Raw genomic sequence first — 24,038 nt, 5'->3', positions numbered from 1 at the left:
TGCACAAAAGTTCACAATTTCCACACAGTCACAGACCGGACGCCACACCTTGTTCTTTCAACTTGCTACCACAACATTAGAGCTAGAGAGAGTTTTGCGTGTCTCATTCCTCGTCCCGCAATGTCAAGGACACACACACAGATGCTGGAAGGAGGCTAAAGATTTCATTAAATTCTCATTACAGATGGGTAGCCGTGTTGGTCTGCCATAGTCGAAATAAAAAAATTCCTTCCTGTAGCACCTTAAAGACCAACTAAGTTAGTTCTTGGTATAAGCTTTCGTGTGTATCTGAAGAAGTGTGCATGCACACGAAAGCTTATACCAAGAACTAACTTAGTTGGTCTTTAAGGTGCTACAGGAAGGAATTTTTTTATTTCGATTAAATTCTCATGTTAAGGATTTCTACTGATTCTGAAGAACAGTAGTAGGGTTTGGCAGCAAGGAAGACCTTCAGCTGAGCTATGTGGTCTGCCCTCCATGCAGTTTCAGGGGAAATCACATTAGTGCTTGTGAACCAAACATCACCGTAATATGTCAAAGTCTTCCAGGAAAGAACAGTAGACTTTGGCTCCTGGGTCTAGGACAGTTCATTTCATGCCAAGTGCTCCCCATTCCCCAGGAGAAGTGTCATAGCTCAGTGGCAGAAGATCTTAGGTTCAATCCCTGCCCTCTCCAGGTTCCCAATGGGTGAGAATTTGTCTAATAATTCTTGGGAGCTGTTGCCAGTCAGTGTAGACAGCACCACGCTAGATGGGACCCATGGTCTGATGAGGCAGCTTCCCAAGTTCCTATTAAATCAGCCCATGGTTCAGAACCATGAGGTCTGGAAACTTGTTTTATTTCAAAGTGAAGAGCTGTGGCTCAGTGGCAGAGAATGTGGCTTGAGGGAAGGAAATCTGCAAGATCTCTGCTGCAGTCACCACAACTGGAACGCCATATACAGTTCTGGTCACCTGGCCTCAAAAAGGATCTTGTAGAACTGGGAAAGGAACAGGATGCTGGACTAGATGGGTCCCTGGCCTGATCCAGCAAGTTCTTCTTACGCTCTTATGGCTATGATTGCAAGGAGGAGGCTAGGCACACATTCAGGCCACAGGCGTTAATTCGGAGTTAAGAGAGGGCTCGTGTACCCACGGGGTTAGAAGAGAAGCCGATTGTGCCCGAGGTTACAAGGGAAATTGGATCTATCCGGAGGAGATTGAAACGAAGGGCCCAATCCGGCGGTAAATTCAGCGGCTCCACCTTCGTTTCAGTGGATCGTGCGCAGCAGAACTTTCCTCCGGATTGGCCCCCAAATCTCCACCTAGATGCCGCAAGGCTTCAGTCCTGAGCAAATTCGGAGAAGCGGATCCGAATGAATCCGATCAGACTTCCATTCGGCTGCTTGAAAAACGAAGCAGCGCGCCTGGAGGTTTTGATGAGCGGGTCTCTCCTCAGTTTCCTGGCTCCACGTCTGTCATATCCACCCTCTCTGGAAGGAGCAAGCTCCTGCCCTTTGCAGCTGCTCCGGGAGAGTACCAATTCCTCCATGGGGAGGGAATGAGGGATTCGAAAACGTCCCCCTGCGCACCCTCCCCTCCACCCGACGCCCACTCCTCCAGGCCAAAGATCTCCCCTGTGCGTTCGGACTTGCGAGCGCGCCTGTGGGAACTTTGCGTACCGATTCTCCGTTAACAGGGCAGCTTTGCGGCCAGCGAAGAGATTTGGGGTTGCGTGTGTGTGTGCGCGTTGCGTGTCCTGTGGGAGCAAGCGTCGCCATGCCTCCTCCTCCTCTTCTTTTAGCCCCCTCACTTGGGGGGTACCAGATCCGCGCGCTTAATGGGGCGTCAAAAAGCGCCGGGCTCCTTTTTGCGGGGAGGGGGAGTTGTTACACCCCTTCCTTGACGTCAGCAAAAGGCATTATAAAAGCGGGGCGTCGGTAGAGATCCCAGAAGCCACGATCTCCCCCCGTGAGCTTAGCAGCGATCCCAAGGAGCGGAGACGTCGCAGCATCAGCAGCGCCACTCCACCGTCTCGCCCCGTCCCGTCGGGCTCTCCTGCGCTCTTCGCCTCCTTTCTCCGCTCGCTTTCCCCGGGAAAGAGCTGCTCTCTCAGACTTCGCCAGCATGCTGACCTGCCGCCTCCAGTGCGCCCTCGCCCTGCTCGTCTCGGTCGCCCTGGCGCTGAGTACCGTGGCCGCCGCCCCCTCGGACCCGAGGCTCCGGCAATTCCTGCAGAAGTCGCTGGCCGCAGCGGCGGGGAAACAGGTAAGGGACCCAGGAGTCCGAGGGAGGGTGGAGGGAGAGAAGGGCGTGGGGAGCAGAGCTAGAAGGAAACCGGAGCGTCTCTGAGCAGGTGCAGAATCCCTTTTCCTTATCACTACTTCGAAGCAGTAGCAGCTGCTGGATCAGACCCCAGACCTGCTTCCCCTTAATGCAGAGGTAGACTGCCGCTGTCCATAGAGGTTCCACTCCTCAGTTCTATAAAGAGCTAATACGAACAGCAGAAGATATCCCAAATGGGTGTTTGGCAAGAGGTTATTTTATTTTATTCATTTAATAAATTTTTCCCTAGAAATCCGGTAAATCCGGATTAACTGGGTGGGGATACAGGTTGGCATTTTGATGAAGCCCACTGCACCACGGAACTGCTGAGTTAAGTGTCACAGGTAGCACTGACCTCTCAGCAAAAAACGGGTTGGAAGCGCCCTTACATGCACTTACTGAGTGTAAATCTATTTGCACTTAATGGGGGGCTAGATGACCCAGACCTTCCAATTCTACAGTTCTACAGTTCTATGATTATATGCGTAAGCTTGTGCTGTAGCGCAAGAAACATGCAAGTAGACAAAGGCTGTAAACGAACAGCGTGAACTTAAAAAAAATCAGTCATAAAGCCAGTCTCAGATGCAACCACACCACAACCGAAATTAATCCCGCTCGCTGATATAGACATCTAGGAGACAGGGCTGGGAGACGCAAATTCCAAAGGTCCTAGGACTTCCTCGACAGTTGGGGTGTGTCTTAGACTAAACTCTGATCAGGGGGAAGCCTGTAGCTCAGAGTCCAAGCACGCCATGCTCCAAGGTTTAATCCTTGGCCAAAGCTCAGTGACAGAACATCTGCTTTGCGTGCAGAACGTCCCAAACTCAATTCCCACTGTCAACCTCTCCAGCTGGGAGAGACTCCTGCTGGAAACCACAGAGAGCCACTGGTCAGGGTAGACAACAGTGGGCTAGTTGGGTCAGCAGGTTCTGACTCAGTTCCTATGTTCCTTTTAAATCAGACCTTAATTCGGGACCATGAGAACTGGAATCTGTTTTATTTTTCAGGGGAAGAGGTCAGTGGTAGAGCATATGCATCTGCATCTGCGCTGCAATTTCCCCACCCCACATTGTTGTCATCAGTTTCAAAAGCACAAATAAACACATGCAACACTAGAGAAAAGCTTCCCCGGAATTTTTTAACAGCAGAAAGCATTTTTATGTTTTCATCCAGTCCTTTTATGTAATAGAGAACTGGCCAGGTCTAACAGAGTTGTTTGGTGCGGAGCTCTCCGTGGTGCTGAAACGAATATCACTCCAACAGCTCAGCCTGACCAAGGCTACTCAGAAGGAAGCCTTGCATCCTAGCGAGTGTGTTTACATTGCAGGCTTAAGAAAGTGACCAGAGGGATGTTGCAGAGGGGAAAGGAAGTTGGCTTCAATGCCATGTAAGAGCAAAGAGTTTCAGGGACCAACTGTGTTGGCGAGCATAGGAACAAAGAAATCTGCCTCACACTGACTGTTGGTCCATCTTGCTCAGTATTATCCACAGTGATTGGCAGAACCTTTCCAGGGTTTCAGACAGGGAGTCTTCCCCAGCTACCTGGAAATGTTTGGGTTTGAATCTGGGACCTTTTGCCGGCAAAGCATGCTCTCCACCACTGAGCCAAGCAAATGTTTGAGCTGCACAAAATGGCTCGATGCAATAGTGAGGTGCAAATATAGTGGTACCTCGGGTTAAGAACTTAATTCGTTCTGGAGGTCCGTTCTTAACCTGAAACTGTTCTTAACCTGAAGCACCACTTTAGCTAATGGGGCCTCCCACTGCTGCCGCACCGCCATTTTGCGATTTCTGTTCTCATCCTGAAGCAAAGTTCTTAACCCGAGGTACTATTTCTGGATTAGCGGAGTCTGTATCCTGAAGCATCTGTAACCTGAAGTGTCTGTAACCTGAGGTACCACTGTAACTCTTTTTAAAGGTGCTGGTCCAATAGCTGAAGAATCTTTTAAATTTTATCTGTCTTTTCCGCTGAAAATCTCCACCAGCTTAAAGAGCTGGTTCATACATGCTGTGACCCACCATTCTGAGTGGATCCAGATTCCTGCTTCCTTCCGCTTTTGTTAGATGCTGCCTTCTGCAATAGCTGCATCCATAGGAAGCCAGACCATTTGGTCCCTCTAGCCCAGTGTTGTCTACACTAAGTGGCAATGGTTCTGAGGCATGTTTCAGGTGGGGAGTTTCTTCCAGCCTTAAGTGGAGACAACGGGGATCAAACCTGGGACCTCCTGTGTGCCAAGCAGGTGCTGTACCATTGAGCTAGGGTCCTTCCATTTGGCAGTGGGTGCCAAAGGGACCGAGGAATGACAGGTGCTGGCACTGCCCTCCACCCACAAGCCATGAACATTTTCCTTTCAAAAAATGTGATGGCCTCAAGATCCACTACATGGTGAACCTCTCTAGACGATGGGCCTCCTGTTCAGGGTCAGTCCTACTGTGGGAGATGTGGAAGATCCAAACCAAGCTCTTTTCCTTGGATCAATTATTGTACAGATCACAGCTCCATCTGCAAATAATTGGGGGGGGGGATAGGAGAGGGTATGAGGTGAGATCTTCATATCTGCCTTGGTGGATCTGACGAAAGTTCACCTAGTCCAGCATTTGCCTGCAATTGCCAGCCAGGAGCTCCTGGAAAACTGAGAAGAAAATTACTTACTATTTCCAGCTGTTGTTTGTCCCTGCCCTCAAAGAAAACCTCACCTCTGGTACTGAGAGGCAAAATGTGTCTGTACATGGGGACGGCATTAGCTATTTTCTTCAGCAACTGCTTCTGGATCCGTCTTATATGATCTAATACTTATATGATCTAATACAGATATGATACTGAAGTCGGACCATCTTGCTCAGCATGGTTGACACTGACTGGCAGTTGCTCCCCAGAGTGTAGGTGGGTTTTCTGCCAGCCCTATCTAGAGAAGTTTGAACCTGGGTCCTCTGCATGCCAAACAGATGTTCTCTCATGGAGGTATGATCCTTCCCAATTAGGAACATGAGAAACGGTGTTATAACGAGTCATATCAGTGGCCCATCCAGCTCAGGAGATGGCAATGGCTCTCCAGGGGCCTTTCCAAGGATGGAGTGGGGAATCTCTGGACCGCAGACCAAACATGGCCCACCAGGCCTCTCCATCCAGCCCAGGCCACACCCCCTCTTCCCAGACCACACCCCTCCCCAGCTCTGCTTTGTGCCTTCCTTGAACACCTTTGCTTGACTAGAATGTCTCCTTCAACTTGCCTGCCTCAATGGAGGTGTGTGGATAGGGGCGTAGCCTACCATGCAAATGTAAGATTCACACCTGTTGCTCTGCCCTCTGTTGTCTTTGGCTCCACCCACTACTGGCATGTGACCACCAGAACATTTCCCATGAGGCCATGTGACCCTCGGGCTGTGAAAGATTCCCCACTGCCATTCTAGGTCCTCTTCAAGCTGTGCCTTTGTCTGAGATGAAATGAATGTAAACAGAAGGCATTGTCCAGGGATACAGAACCAATTTCTGCCCCAGTGGCTCATGTGGTCATCATCAAAAAAACTATTGACATGAGCCTCTCTCTTGTCTGATATGCAATATTGGTTAATTGGGTTTTTTTGTCAAAAAGCACAAACATAACAAAAAGAGAGAAAACAACAACAACAACAACAACAACAACAACAACAACCACAAACGAAAGTGTAAACCATAAAGCATCTCAGCCTGGGAGGACAAAAGGACAAAGATATAGTGCATTCATTTATTTTATAAAATTGATTGTAAAAGAAAACCTCAAAACAGTTTACAAAGAGAATACAGCAAAAAAATGATCAGTCAAATCAGTTAAAACAACTCTTTAAGATATTCAAAAGGTAAAACTGGCAATGAAATGAACTAAAAACAGACTCACACATGCATCAGCTGTCTAAATATCTGGGTAGGTTTGTCCAGTTTTTGCAGGTGGTTAAAAGAGTACAGTGCAGGTGCCTGTCAATAGGCAGGGAGTTCCAAAGTGTAGGTGCTGATTTCTCACAAATGCGGAATGAATACTATGTGGCACCTGTAACGGTGCCAGCTGCAAAGGAGTAATCAAGTATTGACTCATGCGAAGATTCCCTTTACCAATAACAAACAAACAAAATCAAGGTATTCTCTACCTCTGAGTCCCGTCGTTATTGAGAATAGAGGTTCTGTGAAATCTGGTATGAGCCAGACATTTGCACCTACTGGTGGCCCTGAGATGCAAGGAATCATGCCATATAGAAGATATATACTGAGCTCAGTCCCTCTCTCTCTCCCTCTCCCTCTCTCTCTCTCTCTTCCTCAAAGGAATTGGCCAAGTATTTCCTGGCAGAATTGCTCTCAGAACCAAGCCAGACGGACAACGAGGCCCTGGAATCAGACGATTTGTCTCGTGGTGGCGAGCAGGATGAGGTGAGGCTGGAGCTGGAGAGATCGGCCAACTTGAACCCAGCTCTGGGACCCAGAGAGCGCAAAGCCGGTTGCAAGAACTTCTTCTGGAAGACCTTCACATCCTGTTAGCTCAAGAAACCCTTTCCTTTCCCTCTGTCTCCACCTCCAGCCTCTCCTGTCTTTCCCAGTCCCTTCATGCCAGGAGCTTAAGACTGTATTGTATAAAATTCATTGTTAAGGTAATATGAAAAGGAAAAAAAAAATACACCTCACTTTGATTTTGAAGTTGTTTTAATAAAACATTCAGTTTCAGTTGTACACAATTTCCTTGGCGTTTGTGATTTCTGACTATTTCTTCATGACACACTGACCCCCACCCCCCACCCCACATTGCAAGTCACTCTGATGTGCCCTTTTAAATCCCTTCTTGCAATAAAGTTTATGCTTCAAAGTGTCATGGTTATAAATTTTCTTTCTGTCCTTCTGTAGAGTTCAGGTGAAAAAGCGATGTCATGATGGTTACCTCTAAAACCATCCTTGACTATGGTCATCTTGAGTTTCTCTGGTTTAGGAGGATTGAGTCCAGTGCAGGCTCTTCAGTTTAATATTTTTTTAAGTGGAGATGACAGGAGGTCTTTTACAGGCCAAGGACATCCTTGAACCCAGCACACTAACTGATGTTGGCCCTCACGCTTAAGATGTTTGTCTGCGAAAAGAAAAATAAGAAGGAATTTCCAGAATGGTTAGACACGTACCATTTTCACAGATAAGACATTTTGGCAGTGAAATAAACTGACCACACAAACTTTTTAAAGTATATTGGCTCTTGCCTGAAGATATTAAAATCTGTCCTGGTGAGAAGCAGAAAAGTGAGCTATCAGTAACTGTTAAAAAAGAGATGATATGATGAAACCTTTCTAGCTCAGCCTTCCATAACTCAGTGCCTTCCAGATGTTTTGGACTATGCATCCCATAATTGTTAGCCACATTTGGCCAAGTTGACCAGGCTTGGTGGGTTGGGGAAGGCTGTTTACATTATCTGCTAAGGTGTGGTTTGGTAATTAAATATGTTGCTCTGAATATCTTTCATGAGAAAAGCCTGCTGCCTCAGGCCAATGGCCCATCTGTTCCAGCATTCGCCAAACATATTCTGCAAATGTTGGGAAAACAGTTCCCACCAGTCACGGCCTGCACCGCCATAACAGTTGGGAAATTCCACGTTCTCTTGTTTTGTCAGTTTAAAACATGTTGCTAGTTCACAAGGATTGAGTGCATTGGAGGAGATGTGGAGTATCATTAAGGCTTTCTTTTTATTAACTGCTGTTAATAAATATTAACTGCTGCCTCCCTTGCTTTGGGAGGAGTGGGGCTGAAGCTGAGCTGTATTGTGAAATCAGTGGACAATGGGTTTTTCTAAGAGGTTCCTGAGCGATGTCAAGGAGAAGTGGAACTAAACTCATGGCTAACATAAACTCTTGAATAATATTTTGCAGCTCCTCTGCGAATGATAGATTTCCCTGAATCATATCAAATACTGAAGTAAAGTCTCCAGCGCTTGAAAAAACAACAATCATCTCTCATGCAAATGATTCTAGCAGTTAATGACAATCATATATATCAGTAGAGGATGTAACCCAATGTCCAGTACTGTGTTAAAAATATCATTCCCGCATGTTGCGTTCTGGACTGGCCCCGAGTTGCCTGGTAGCCAGAGCAGCTGCTCACATTGCAGAAAGTCCCAAGTGTCTCCCTTCAACGCAATCACAAAAACTTGGTTCTCAAGTGACACGGAATGGAAAAGACCCTTGTCTCCCTTGGATCGTACAAAGCTACAGCCAACTAGAGCTGGAAAGATGCAGCAATGGGCTGATCCATTAAGAGGCAGCTTCATGTCTTCACCATCAAATAATTTTTCCCTAATTAAAAGCAAGAAAAGTTGCTCCCTTTATAAAATACATGCTTATAATGGACAGCAACTTAGATTTTTCTTCTTCTTCTTCTTCTTCTTCTTCTTCTTCTTCTTCTTCTTCTTCTTCTGCTTCTTCTGCTTCTTCTTCTTCTGCTTCTTCTGCTTCTGCTTCTGCTTCTGCTTCTGCTTCTGCTTCTCCTTCTCCTCCTCCTCCTCCTCCTTCTCCTTCTTGGCTTTTTTTCCTTTTTCTTTTGAATAATACTTTATTTAGAATTCAACAATAACAAAGGAAAAAAACCACAGTAGTTGCTACATCAGTTCATTACAATTAACCAATTTTAACAATACATAAATAGTAATAGAAAAACTACACAACATCACTTTTAACTTACTGAAGTTTTCCTATTACACTTTTATCTCTTTATCTCTTTCTTAACATATCAAAAAGAGAAAGACCAAGAAAGGCTCATCTTCTTGGCTTGTAAGGTCTTAAGAACATAAAAAGAGCCTTCTGGATCAGGCCAGTGGCCTATCTAGTATCTGTGGGAATGTTCAGGGAGGCAGGAGAGGGTATATTGTTTATCAATATCCTTTCTAATTTGTGCTAGCAAGTTCCTTAACTTTTTTTCTCCCTCTCTCAGAACACCAGAACTTAATACCCTCCTAGTGTCCCAATTTTCCAGGGACAGACCCGGAATAGCAAAAGCCTTCTGATTTGATCTCAGAATGTCCCTCTTTCCCCCACCAGTGCTGGCACCACCAGGCTCAGGGAGGACGATGAGCTGGCGCTTGTTCCGAGTGCGACAGTGGCAGCAGCAGTGGCAGCAATGAGGGAGGATTCCGTTGCTCTCCACGGACTGCCACTGCCAGCTTCCTTCTTGGGGAAGCTTGTAGCAACTGCTGGAGAATGGGCAAAGAGGAGGAGAGGTTGCTGCTGCCAAGGCCCAGCCTTGCATGATGTGCTGGCTCCAAGGGGCAGGCAGGGGCGCCATCTTGCCCTCGGGATTGTGGTTGTCTGCCACCGCAACTCACATGGGTGGCATCACACACACACGGCTGCACGTAGCGTGTGTGACGTTGCACACACCATGTTGTTTTTTTAAATGCAACTTCACAAATTGTTTATTCAGTCGGAACAAATTATCAGTATGCCATTAAATTATGCAAATATGCAACTCGGTTGTAACAAAAGTCTAGGATCCCATCCTGCACTTACAAAGTAACATTTATTGGAAAAAGTCAGTAGCAAAAGAGCATATACGATAAAAACTGCATGCCAAACATTAATGTTTTTCTAGCCAAAGGAAACAAAACCAAGACATCATCATAGAAGTCTTCATTGCAAAAACAAAAACATAAAATAACTGAAATACTGAAATGCATAATAAATTTATCAGAACAAAGAAATTCTTATACAAAAGACATTTCCTATTTAGTTTCCCTTTATAAAAAGGCACTTTGTTTATAGCTAAAATTGATTAATGTTCTTGTTAAGCCTCTCTTTATAATCAATGTATTTCAAGTTTTCTGTAAAAACCCTTTGATATAAACATTATTAGTGCGTATTTTTGTATTAATCAGTTAACTATTGCCTTTCCTATTTTAAAATAAGGATCTTGAGTGCTGGAAAAAACACTGAGCTTACACATAGTACTTAAATATCAGACATATGACTTCATGGTGCCATAGCACAATAAAAAAAATCCAACTCGTTTTCCTTGTCACACGCACTATTTGAGACATGTGCATGTGATGTCACACATCCACACTGCAGTGGTGGCATCTCCTCTTCTTCCTGCTCTCTATAGCCTTTTCTGTGGGGGACTCTGTTAGAATTCCTGCTCCGTGAAGGCAGTCATGGGATTTTTGTCTTTCACATGACAATGTATGTTTTCACTCCACAGAGTGGGAAGTGATGGAGACAGGATGTTTGTGTTACTGTGTTCCGTGAAGTATTTCAGAATGTTAGGAGTTCAGCCTACACTCGAGTAGGGCCCTGGCAGAGACACATGCCTGACTGGCATGTTCCCTCCCTCCTGGTCGAGCCCCACTCCCCCAGAAAAGGATGCTTCACTGGCTGACTGTGGAAGGCAGAGCTGAACTGTGGGTGCCCAGCCCCCACAATTATATTATTGTGGGTGCCCAAGCACCCATGGGCCCCTGGAGTTGGCTCCCATGGGCAGGGGGCAGGGTTGCTCTGGGTGGGAAGAAAGGGGAGCTGAGCAGACTGCAAGAAGTCTTGATATTGTTATAAAAATGCTTTGTGCGTCCGTATCTAATCTTGCCCCTTTCTAAAAGTGATTTATGGGTGTGTGTACAGTGGTACCGCAGGTTACAGAGGCTTCAGGTTACAGACGCTTCAGGTTACAGACTCTGCTAACCCAGAAATAGTACCTCGGGTTAAGAACTTTGCTTCAGGATGAGAACAGAAATCGTGCAGCGGTGGCGCAGTGGCAGCAGGAGGCCCCATTAGCTAAAGTGGTGCTTCAAGTGAAGAACAGTTTCAGGTTAAGAACGGACCGCCGGAACGAATTAAGTTCTTAACCTGAGGTACCACTGTATTTCTTTTGGTAAATCTACCTGAGAATAAAATTCAATTAATAAACTTTATTGGGACGCGGGTAGCACTGTGGTCTAAACCACGGAGCCTAGGGCTTGCCGATCAGAAGGTTGGCAGTTCGAATCCCTGCAATGGTGTGAGCTCCCATTGTTCGGTCCCAGCTCCTGCCAACCTAGCAGTTCAAAAGCATGTCAAAGTGCAAGTAGATAAATAGGTACCGCTCCGGCGGGAAGGTTAACGGTGTTTCTGTGTGCTGCTCTGGTTCTCCAGAAGCGGCTTAGTCATGCTGGCCACATGACCCGGAAGCTGTCCGTCGGCTCCCTCGGCCAGTAAAGCGAGATGAGCGCCGCAACCCCAGAGTTGTCCGTGACTGGACCTAACGGTCAGGGATCCATTTATCTACTTGCGGTACCTATTTATCTACTTGCACTGCCGTGCTTTTGAACTGCTAGGTTGGCAGGAGCAGGGATCGAGCAACGGGAGCTCACCCCATCGTGGGGATTCAAACCGCCGACCTTCTGATCAGCAAGTCCAAGGCTCTGTGGTTTAACCCACAGCGCCACCTGCGTCCTTTACTGAAGAATAAAAAGTACAAAATTAGAAGTGCACAGAGTAAGTAAGATAAGACACACAAAAAATAATAAATAAATAAATAGTACCCTAGTAGATCAAAGCAAAACAAACAAACAAACAAACAAACAAACAAACAAACAAACGATATTGTACACATTACACAAAGGGGGGATTGCTATTGTAGATAACCATTGCATAGTTAAACTATGGAACTCACTCCCACAAGAAGCAGTGAAGTCACCAACCTGGATGGCTTTAAAAGGGGATTAGACAAACTCACGGAGGAGGAGAGGGCCAATCGATGGCTACTAGCCATTCTGGCTATGTTCTCACTTTACTTTCCTAGGAAGCAGACCTTTGAACACCACTTTCTGGGAACTGCAGGGGGCCACGTTGCTGTTGTGCTCATGTTGTGCCTGCAGGCTTCCCAGAAAAGGCATTGGGTTTGGCCGCTGTGACAACGGATGCTGGATTAGATGGGCCATTGGCCTGATCCAGCCGGGCTCTTTTCATGTTCTGATAGATGGTGGGGGAAAGGGCTGTGTGTGCACTTTCGTTTCCTCCCAAGAAAACAGCAGCTTTTCGCTTCCACTTTCTGATTCCCTGAGAGCTTTTCACTCTCAGCAAATAAATGGCAGCAAATTCTCTCCGTGTGCCAGAGGCTAAACAAATAAACAGGCAAGCAAACAAGAGCACACACTTATGATTCATTCTTTATTCTGCAATCAGAGCTCAAGCACATTTCCCAGAAGAAACAATTTGTAGAAAAGCACCGGTTTCCTTTGCACAAATTGTTAGGCTTCGTATTAGGGTTCAGCGAGGAGGAGAAGCTTGAGATGCAAACATTTCTTTCTAATGCAAGACTTTTGGCCGCAGAGGTCAAAATAAATGGTGCTGTGCCAGCTGCCCGTTATGTGCAACAAATGTTTTGCTAAGCTACTTATCCGGCCTAGCAGGTCTGCCTGGATCTAGTTGCCTGTTGACACCAGACCCAGTTAGCAGATTTCTTTCTTTCAGGGAAAAAGAATGATCTGAAGAGAGCAGTATAGAAATGATGATTTTTGAGAGCAAGGGCCCCTTACTGGAGCAAAAAACTAAGCAGATTGTAGGGAAAGACCTGCCAAAAAAGTTGAAAAACATGTTCATGTATGCGACAACGGCCGCATCAGTTCTGGCAGCACAAGGATGGAAGACTGAAGAAACCCCAACTAAAGAATCATGGCAAGAAAAATTGATGGACTATGCAGAGCTGGCAAAACTGACATACAAGCTACGGGACAAGGATAACTGTGACTTTAAGGATGAATGGGAACCCTTTACAAAGTATCTGAAGACGCAACAAAGCGAACTGGACTCCTTGGCTGGCTTTGAATAAACTTTCACAAACTTTTTATTGATAATAATCAGCTAAATAGTTTGAGGATCTATACAACTTTGTAACATGCAGAAAACAGCATTCTTAGAGAAAGCAAAGACTGGAACTGAGGGAAGTCGGGGGGTGGGATGGGGGTGGGTGGGTTTTGTGTGGGAGGGGGGAGGGAGGAAAAATGGGGGGGAAACAAGGATGATACATTTTTGGATAATATGTCTTGTTATAATTTTGAATTTAAAAAAACACTTAAAAAAACCCCAAAAACAGATGTCTCACACAAAATGGGAGCAAAAATTGCAGAGTTAGCAAAGAAATTTGCATAATATGCAGATTAGATCGCCCAGGTTAGTGAAATGGGACATGAAAACCCCCCTTGAGGCAGAATTCTGTTCCGCCATACATGCATTCATTCTACATGCATTTGTTGTATGGACGGAATGAAAACTGAGTAAAACAAACACAAGGATTAAATACCTAACTTTCCTTAGGAAGCTATTAGAGGCAAGAAGGCTTCCTTCAAAAAATGGAACAGCGAGGAATGCGAAAAAAGAATTTGAGGAACACAGTGCTAAAAACATTAAGACCAACAACAAGTTCTTTAAATATATTAGTAGCAGGAGACCATCTAGGGAGGTGGCTGGACTCAAGGATGACACTCCAACTACTATAGGATACTATAGCTACCCACCACTGATGAACAAAGTGAAATAGAAGGGAGATGGTGATAATAGAATCATAAAATTACAGACCTGGAAGGGGTCCTAAGAGTCAACTACAATTCTATGCTTCTGTGTTTCTTTGTGTACTGTTTAACTTGGTCCACAGTTGAAAAATCCCTAGCAGATCCAACTTCTGCTTAAAAACCTCCAAGGAAGGAGAGTTCACCACCTCCCGAGGGAGACCGTTTGACTGTCAAATGGCTCTTACTATCAGAAAGTTCTTCTTAATGTTTAGTCAGAATCGCCTTGCCTGTCATTTTAATCCATTGGGTCAGTTCTACCTTCCAGAGCAGCAGAAAACAAGCTTGCTCCCTCTTCCTTGTGACCGCACTGCAGATATTTGAAGACAGTTCTCATATCTCCTCTGAGTCTCCGCTTCTCCGGGCTAAACACCCCAACTCCCCCTGTTCCTCATAAGGCTTCATTTCCAGACTGTTGGCCATTTTGGTTGCCCTCCTCTGCCCACTTTCCAGCTTGTCAACATCCTTCTTAAATTGTGGCACCCAGAACTGGACACAGGACTCCAGGTGTGGTCTGACCAAGGTGGACTAGATCTGGACACTAGACCTCAACAAGCTTGGAATAGAATTAGAAGAGAAGAAGAAGAGCTTGGATTTGATATCCCGCTTTATCACTACCTGAAGGAGTCTCAAGGCAGCTAATAATCTCCTTTCCCTTCCTCCTCCACAACAAACACTCTGTGATGTGAGTGAGGCTCAGAGACTTCAGAGAAGTGTGACTAGCCCAAGGTCACCCAGCAGCTGCATGTGGAGAAGCGGGGAAGCGAACCCGGTTCACCAGATTACGAGTCCACCCCTCTTAACCATTAGAATTAGCTTTTGATGATGATGATTTAAAATTCTCTCCCAACCTTCATCCTGAGGGCCCATGGGGAGCTTCAATAATTAATGCACCATGTTAAACAACATAGTTGTTTTTAACTTACAAGCCCCACATCCCACTCTGGAGGTTTTCATGGCGGTTGCAAGACTTTCTCCCCGCCTGACTTTCCTTTCCTCTGCTGCTGCTGCTGCAAGCTCCTGGCTAGGGTCCTGATGACATCACAATGAGCCCAGCCTGCCTCCGGGCAGAAGCCACCGCTCACCAGCGGGAGCAGCAACCCCTCAGGAAGGGCCCCTTCCCCAAGGTGTGGGAACCATCACCTCCTTTCTGGAGGGGCCCAGGGAGGAGGCTGGGGGGCAGCCAGGAAGACTTGAGGGTCCTTCCGCCACCTCTCTTACTCCCCGGAATGTCCTCTGCCCTCCCTGGTCTGAGGGCCGCCCAAGGGAGGACAAAGCCACCATGCCCCGCATGGCTAGCCAAAGTTCTAGAACTCAAGGTGAGCCAAGATGCTAGATCCAAGGACTGCGCCAGAGGCGGAACTCTCAGAGGAATCATGTGAGCTGGAAGCTGCCGCTGTCCTCCCAGCATCCTGCCTCCGGGACATGGACAGCAGTAACTGGAAGGAGCGGATTTCTTGCCTGGAGGTGTTTGAGAAGGCCGTGGAGAAGATGGAAAAGAGCCAGATGCCCTGCCAGGCGCTTGTGAGACTGCTGGACAGGGAGCCCGGGTGGAACGAGACCAAGTTGCAGGTGATGCAGAAAAAGTTGCACATTGTCACCCTCATCGCCCAGAGGGGGAACTTCTCCAAGACCACTGCCCAGTTTGTTCTGGGGAAGCTGGTGGACAAGATCGGGGATGTCATCTGCAGCGGTGACACCAAGGAAGCTCTTACGGCCGTCGCGGAAGCCTGCGGGTTGCCCTGGACAGCGAGGAAGGTGGTGGAAGCGGCCTTCTTGCAAGACAGCCCCAGGACCCACTCGGAAACACTCAGCTGGCTGACTGGTGCCATCAAGGACTTTGGCTTTGACAGCTTGGAGGCCCAAGACTTTATTGGCTACATCAAATCTGCCTTGACTGCTGCTCACCCGGACGAGAGAGCTTCTGCCTTCGGCCTCCTAGGGGTGATGTACCTGTATGTCGGAGCCCCGCTGAGGGTCTTCTTTGAGGATGAGAAGCCGGCTTTGCTCTCCCAGATTGACATGGAGTTTGAGAAGGTGAGTGGTCAGCACCCGCCCCCTCCAACACGAGGCCGCTGCAAATTCTGCAGGGACAACGGGAGCGAGCAGAGAGGGGGCGACGCTCAGCCCTGCAAGAGAAGTGATGCTGTTGACATTAGCCAGAAGATCTCCAAGGAGCTGATGTCAAAGATGCAGGACACGAGCTGGAAGGTCCGGAAGGAAGGGCTCGAGGAGGTTTCCAGGATCCTCAGCAATGTCGGGTCCATCCAGCCCAGCCTGGGGGACCTCCCCGTGGCCTTGAAGGCTTGCCTGCACGACTCCAACAAAGCCCTTGTGAAGCAGACGCTCTCTGTCCTCCAGCAGCTGGCCAAGGTAATGGGCCCAGGCATTAGGCAGCACGTCAAGACTCTGGGGATGTCCATCATCGCCATCTTGAGGGACAGCAAAAGTGGTGTGCGGGCTGCAGCTCTCATGACTGTGGAAGCCTGGGCTGAGCAGACTGGCATGAAAGAATGGCTGGAAGTGGAGGATCTTTCTGCAGATCCAAAGAAGGAGAGTTTCTTCCAAAGGCAGGGGCTCCTGGGTTGGCTGGTGGAGAAGCTGCCGTCCTCCAGCTCCGCCACCAACGACCTGCTCCGTTGCGTGCCCCACCTCTACTCTGCCCTGGAGGACAACCACGAGGACATGCACAAAGCGGCATTTGAGGCTGTGCCATTCTTCGTCCTCCAGCTTGGCTTTGAGAGGATGGCCGAAGCTGCCAACAAGCTGAAGCCGGCTTCCAAAGACCAGGTCCTCTCTCTGCTGGAGCAAACCCAAGCTGGTCATCCAGCAAAGCCCACCCGGCCTTTCCCCAAATCCCTTTCGAAGCTACCGCGGGGCAAGTCTTGGCCCAAATCCATCTTGGCTTCTCCCCAGCAGTGCAAGCCAGTCTCCTCCTCAACAGAGAACTTAGGAGCCAGCGATGGGGGAATGGATGTCAAGAAAGCCAAGTCAGAAGGCACCGTCCCCAAACCAAAGAAGCCACCAAATGTGAAGCCGCAGGTGAAGCTCAGCATGAAGGAAGACATCAGTAAGCTGGGCCCCATCTTCATCATCGTCCCCAAAGCAAAAGAGCAGAGGGCAAAGGACGAGAAGGCCCTGAAGGTGCTGAGGTGGAATTTTAGCAGCCCCAACAGCAAATATGTGGAGCAACTCAAGGCCCAGATGTGCACCTGCTTCTCCACCTGGCTGCAGGAGGAGCTCTTTCACTCCAATTTCCAGCACCACATCAAGGCGCTGACTGTGATGACCAAGCACTTGGAGAGTGAGAAGGATGGGGTCATCAGCTGCCTGGACCTCATCCTGAAATGGCTCAGCCTGCGGCTGTTTGACACCAACACATGGGTGCTGATGAAGACCTTGGAATACTTAAAGAAACTCTTCAGTCTCCTGATTGAGGAGAGGTACCAGCTGATGGAGAACGAGGCTGCTTCCTTCCTGCCCTACCTCCTTCTGAAGTTGGGAGGGACAAAGGAGTCCATCCTCAAAGAGGTGCGGGCGATCGTGAAGCAGACCACCCTGATCTACCCGGCCGCCAAGACTTTCTGCTTCCTCCTGGAGGGAGCCCAGGCTAAGAATGCTAACCAGAGGGTGGGGTGCCTGAAAGAGCTTGGTTGGCTGCTCAAGACGTATGGTCCAGAAGTGTGTCAGCCAAACCCAAGCAAAACCCTGAAGACCCTGATCACCTTGACGGGAGACTCAAACAATGCTGTCCATTGCGCGGCCTTGAAAGTCATCGCCATTGCCCGGGACGTCTATGGAGTCGAGGCCTTCAAGGCCATTGGGAACATCTCTGACAAGCACATGAACTTGCTGGAAGGGAGCATGAAAGATGCAGCTGCCAAGCAAGTCAAGGAAGAAACAGTGGACACCCAGGTCTTCAACCTGAGTCTTAGGCTGGGGTCCTTAGAAGGGTACAAACAAAGCCAGGGAACTGGTGGCAGCCACACAGGGGGAGAACATCTGGCTTCCCATGCAGACCAAGCTGGGGGGCAGAATGTCAATGATGGCACGGCCTCCTGCAGAAGTCCAAAAGCAGTTGATGTTGTCCCCTACCGGACTGAGAACCCCAACATCAACATGATCATCTGCCGCGTAGCCAGCGGCAGCACCAGCACCAGTATTGAGGCGCTTTTGCAGATCCAGGAGATTTTAAAGCAGGAGGACCAAGCAGAAACCTTGTCTGGCCATATCAACCCATTCCTGATCGCAACGCTTCGGCAGCTGAAGTTCATTCACCAGCTCCACGTGATGGCGGAGGAGGAGATGAGGACTCAGAAAGTCATGGAGCTTTACAGCTGCATCATCTCCAACATGGTCTCCCTCTTCCAGGTGGAGAGCCTCGCCCAGGAAGCATCTGCTGGGGTGCTGAAGGACCTCCTGAGCAGCCTCATTGCCTTGCTGCTGGATTCTCCCATTGAAGAGGTCCAGGAAGAGCAGGGCACCGCCCAGTCTCTCAGCCACTTGATAAGCAAGGTGCTGGAGAAATCAGACCACAACAGGCTTCTCAGCTCTCTGCTGCTGCTCCTCCATGAAGGCTTGAATGCCCCCACTGACCTGGTGGCCTTTTCTGAGATGGTTGCCAAGTGCTTGTGGAAAGCCATCAAGTTCCTGCCACAAACCATCGGCAGCATCAATCTTGACCAGCTTCTGCTGGACATCCATGTCTTCATGAAGGCTATGCCCAAGGAGAAGCTGAAGCAGTACTCGAGCAACTACCCTTTCCGAGCCCTGAAGTCTCTTCTGAACACTCTTTGCAAGCTGAAGGGGGCAGAGATCATGGGCCACCTGACGCTGATCAAGAACAGAGATGAGTCTGAGTTGGAGGATCACCTGTGGAAGGTTGTGGAGCACTTGTCAGAGCAGGCTGCTGTCCATCAGGACAAGGGCTCTCCTCACCCAGATGAGCACAAAGCAAATGAGACTCTGGCAGCTATTTTCAAGAAGATCAACTGCAAGGAGACAGCCAGGGCGGGCCTTGAGGAACTGTATGAATACAAGGGGGGAAACCCACAGGCAGACTTGGAGCCTTTCTTGAGAAACAGCTCGCTCCTTTTCCGGAGCTATGTCAAGCACGGTTTGGCAGTTATAGGGACAGAGAGACAAAGCAAACAGAAGAGCTCTTCTCCTGCAGAAAGTGGCTTAGAGTGATGCTAACAGTACAGACCCCCGTTGCCTAAGAAAAGAGAAAGAAACCTCAAGTATGGAGTCCCAGGAGCACAGGGTCAATGACTTGGCCAGGCATGCTTTCCACTGGCCCTCCCTCTCCAGCCAGCAGATCATTCTCAAGGTGAAAAACTAAACAATAAAATCAACTGCCTACCTAACACACCAGAGGTGCCATCATTGAAATCATGCTTTGGTCATTGGGGCTGGATTGATGGGCTCATAACACTAGAATTCCTGAACATCCACTGAAGCCGAATGCTGGAAGATTCAGGACGGGTAATGTGGGAATGTTCATGGTGGCAGGAGAGGATATATTGTCTATCAATATCCTTCCTAACTTGCGCTTGCAAGTTCCTTTACTTAGGCAGGTACATTCCCCTTAACACAGCAGAAAATAAGTTGCAAACTCATGTGAGTTTCTTAAGACAATACGTAATTCCATCTGGCATGTCCAGATTGAAATATGTTCTAGTATTTTCCTGGTAAGACCCCTTGAATCCCTCCTAAAAGAATAAAGACACCAAGGTCTTATTCATAAGCAAGAAAAAGAAAGTTTACTCACGATCAGGCAGAGCACAGTGTGATCCCTGAAGGCAGGCTTAAGGCTTAAAGTTACAAGCATATACAAACAGGTTTACCCCATATGTGGGTTGACCTAGTGACTGCAGTTAGCAGTCTGGGAAGTTTGCAGGACGAAAAGAAGATGGAAAAGAGAGAGAGTGGCAGCATACCTTGTCCTTTGACCAGGTCTGGAAAGGTCATGCCCACCCACTAGTCACATGCAAGGAAGGATGCTCCAGGCCAGGAAGAACAGGAAGTTTCGACTGGCTGGACCAAACATTCCCTTGCATGTCCACTCTAGGAAAACAAGGAATGTTGTACTTGACTGCTCTCAGTGGATTGCATCCCACAGGTAAAGGGAAGTATTTCATGCAGCGTATAGTCAGGACTGCCTGCTGAGGGCCTGAAGGGTCCTGCCCTTGCCTTTTTCCACCTGGCTTGGGGCGGGGCTTGACAGGCTTCACAAGGACTGTGGCTGCTGCTCAGCAGAGAGGGCTCCTCTTTTAAATTGTTTTTAATTTTTATCTGTGTTGTTTTAAATAAGACCATCTTGGCCGTGAGCCCTGGAAGACCTGCACCCTGCCTTGCTGGCCCTTTCCCATCTGGCCTGGGAGAGTGGAATGTGGACTGACTCCAGCTACAAAAACTGAGGCTGTTGAACAGATTATTGGGCTGAAGTATTGTTTACGGGGGGCTGAGAGAGCTTGTTGCTGTTATTGATATGATTGTTGCATCCTTAGTTTTAGATCTTATGATTTACGTGGAAATTGTTTCCATTTGGTTGTGTACGTTTTGATGTGGTTTATTTATTGTTTATGACTTCTGCTATGTTTGTAGGTATGTAATTTTGTAATTATGTAAATCCTGTCATGTCATGTTGTAAGCTGCCTTGAGCATAGTTGCAACTATGGAAAGGCGGAATACAAATAAAAAATGATGATGATGATGGAACTCCCTCCCACAGGAGACCACCAAACTGGATGGCTTTATAAGAGGACTAGACTACAGTGGTACCTCGGTTTACGAACTTAATCCATTCCAGAAGTCCGTCCTTAAACCGAAACCATTCGTAAACCAAGGCGCGCTTTCCCTAATGAGGCCTCCTGCCACCAGTGCCCTTCCACCATTCGGCTTCTGTTCTTAGACCGAGGTAAAGTTCGCAAACCGGGACACTACTTCCAGTTTTGCGGAGTTTGTAAACTGAATAGTTTGTAAACAGGGCTGTTCTTAAACCGAGGTACCACTGTAATTCATGGAGGAAGAGAAAACTATCCGTGGCTATTAGCTCTGCTCTGCCTCCCATTGGAGGCAGAGGTTTCTTAATACAGTCATACCTCATGTTACGCCTGCTTCATGTTACATTCTTTCAGGTTACGTCCCGCGGTGACCCGTAAGTACCAGAAAGTGTTACTTCTGGGTTTCACAGCTCGTGCATGCCCAGATGCGCAAAATGACGTCACGCGCATGCGCAGAAGCGGCAAATCGCAACCCGTGTGTCCGCAGACGTGCCGCTGCAGGTTGCATTCTTTCATGTTGCGAACGGGCCTCCAGAACAGATCCCGTTCGCAACCAGAGGTCCCACTGTACAAGCTGCTGGAAACCATGGAAGAGGTGAGGGCTCTTGTGCGTGGGTTCTGCTTGAGGGTTTCGCAGATGCATCTGGTTGGCCACTGGTTGGTTGTTTATAAAGATGATGAAGAAGAAGAGTTTGGATTTGATATCCTGCTTTATCACTACCCGAAGGAGTCTCAAAGCGGCTAACATTCTCCTTTCCCTTCCTCCCCCACAACAAACACTCTATGAGGTGAGTGGGGCTGAGAGACTTCAAAGAAGTGTGACTAGCCCAAGGCCACCCAGCAGCTGCACGTGGAGGAGCGGAGACGCGAACCCGGTTCACCAGATTACGAGTCTACCGCTCTTAACCACTATACCACACTGGTTAAAAAACCCCAAAACAAGCCCAGAACTGAACCCCGTGGCACCCTGCTCATAGCTGTCAACCTTCCTTTTTTTGCGAGAAATTCCCTTATTTCAGCGCCGTTTCCCGCCCTTCCCACTGCTATCCCAGATTGTTAGATATCCCGTGGACTGTCTCCAGGGCAGGTGAGGCTGCTGATCCCTTATTTTCAAATCCAAAAGTTGACAGCTATGACCCTTGTCATTTTCCCCCAGAATGATGAGGAACCATTAGTGACGAGTCTTTGGGTTCAGTCAGCTAGCCAGCTACAGCTCCCCCCAACTGTTACCTCATCCAGCCCACATTTTATCAGCTTCTCCACAAGACTATCATGGGGAACTTTGCCAAAAGTCTTACTGAAATCAAGATATACTATGTCCACCAATCCATAGCCAGAATTAAGATTGCCAGAAGAAATATCAACAACCTCAGATATGCAGATGACACAACCTTGATGGCAGAAAGTGAGGAGGAATTAAAGAACCTTTTCATGAGGGTGAAAGAGGAGAGCACAAAATATGGTCTGAAGCTCAACATCAAAAAAATGAAGATCGTGGCCACTGGTCCCATCACCTCCTGGCAAATAGAAGGAGAAGAAATGGAGGCAGTGAGAGATTTTATTTTCTTGGGCTCCATGATCACTGCAGACGGTGATAGCAGTCACGAAATTAAAAGATGCCTGCTTCTTGGGAGAAAAGCAATGACAAACCTAGACAGCATCTTAAAAAGCAGAGACATCACCTTGCCAACAAAGGTCCGTATAGTTAAAGCCATGGTTTTCCCAGTAGTGATGTAAAGAAGGCTGATCGCCGAAGAATGAATGCTTTTGAATTATGGTGCTGGAGGAGACTCTTGAGAGTCCCATGGACCAAACTGCGGGAGGCAGTGGAAGACAGGAGTGCCTGGTGTGCTCTGGTCCATGGGGTCACGAAGAGTCGGACACGACTAAACGACCAAACAACATGTCCACCAAGCTTGTAATGCTATCCAGAAAAATAATGTTTGTGGGCTTTCCACAGTGGTTTGGCCATTGTAGGAACAGGATGCTGAACACCATGTGCCCCTTTGGGCCTGATCCAGCTACAGGGCTCTTCTAGGTGTCATTGAAGGAGAACTGAGAACCTCAACGTGCACAATATTGGCCTGGGTAGCAGGGACCAACCATCCGACTGTTCCTCAAAGTTTCACATGGATGAAAAGGGCTTTGTATACCATCTGAATTTATTACGCAAATCTCATTTTGCACAATTTATTCTGCTTCCACTACTGGTGGGGGGAGGGGCAAAGAATTAGGGAAGGCCCTTTAAGTGAGGGGCTGCAGCATAGTGATGGATATGGCCATGCGGACCCCCATCCTAATCAGGGCAGGGGCCTTTCTTGCAAAGGAGCACCCCGCAGCCTGTAGGATTGACTTCTCTGCTCACCAGCTGGTAAATGGAGGCTTTGATCCTGCTGGAATCTACTTACCCATTGGTTCCTCTGCAGGCATCCTGCACAATGCACAAGCCTGTGATAGCCCCAAATCACTCTGGGCAACCCAACCGGAGCCAGGGCAATCCGGAGGTGTCTCGAACAGGCTTGGATCCCCCTAAATTGGCCCAATGCAACTCAGGAATGAGACGGGTTTAACTCAGTGCACAACCCTCGCAAACTTCCCTATGGTAAGTCTGGTGACTGGGAGAGGCTGCCGAGACCACATAACACCAGTCTTGAAAGACCTACATTGGCTCCCAGTACGTTTCCGAGCGCAATTCAAAGTGTTGACCTTTAAAGCCCTAAATGGCCTCAGCCCAGTATACCTGAAGGAGCGTCTCCACCCCCATCATCCAGCCCGGACACTGAGGTCCAGCTCCGAGGGCCTTCTGGCAGTTCCGTCCCTGCAAGAACTGAGGTTACAGGGAACCAGGCAGAGGGCCTTCTCGGTGGTGGCTCCTGCCCTGTGGAATGCCCTCCCATCAGATGTCAAGGAAATAAACAATTATCTGACGTTTAGAAGCCATCTGAAGGCAGTCCTGTTTAGGGAAGTTTTTAATGACTGTTTTAATGTATTTTAAATCCCTTGTTGGAAGCTGCCCAGAGTGGCTGGGGAAACCCAGCCAGATGGGTGCAGTATAAATTATTATTATTATTATTATTAGTCATCCATAAGTCTTCAGTACTTGAACCCCAAAAGTAACATTCTCTTGGGATTCACTGGATACTGAGTTTGGCTTTTAAAACTTTCTTGCCTGCCTTATTTCCACAAAACCTCTTTCTCCTGTACCATAAAGCATACCTCTTGCCACTTGACCCTTCTGGCTTTGCAAACACACCTGAGGCATGGAAACTCTCTGAGATGTCAATAGGCCGGGTGGTTAGAGATGCAGCCTGTTCCCTATCATGTTATACAGGGAATCAAAACTCTCCGGAGAATTTCAAAACCCTCCGCCGCTTGTCAGATGCAAAATAGCTCATGCATTAAGGTTGCTATGGACACCC

The 24,038-nt window shown here is 47.9% G+C and overlaps 1 protein-coding gene, 1 long non-coding RNA gene and 1 pseudogene across 3 annotated transcripts in view; all 3 read left to right on the top strand.

Annotated features, from left to right (window-relative positions):
* The window catches only part of LOC308478187, a 353,980-nt gene that overhangs the window by 107,614 nt on the left and 222,328 nt on the right, over positions 1–24,038 (top strand). The window lies entirely within an intron of this gene.
* Positions 1,915–7,136, top strand: LOC308478169 (somatostatin). Its single transcript, XM_081007558.1, has 2 exons — positions 1,915–2,246; positions 6,598–7,136. Exons 1-2 carry the CDS (start codon positions 2,106–2,108, stop codon positions 6,808–6,810), a joined length of 354 nt encoding a protein of 117 aa, XP_080863684.1. The 5' UTR covers positions 1,915–2,105; the 3' UTR covers positions 6,811–7,136.
* On the top strand, positions 14,796–19,200 carry LOC308478105 (cytoskeleton-associated protein 5 pseudogene; annotated as a pseudogene). The gene has a single exon. The product of its transcript is annotated as a cytoskeleton-associated protein 5 pseudogene (transcript).

The sequence above is a fragment of the Podarcis pityusensis genome, assembly GCF_964106645.2.
Source record: "Podarcis pityusensis genome assembly, chromosome: 5".
Taxonomy (NCBI): Eukaryota; Metazoa; Chordata; class Lepidosauria; order Squamata; family Lacertidae; genus Podarcis; species Podarcis pityusensis.
Note: the sequence above shows the minus strand (reverse complement) of the source record. Positions and strands in the feature narration are given on the sequence as shown.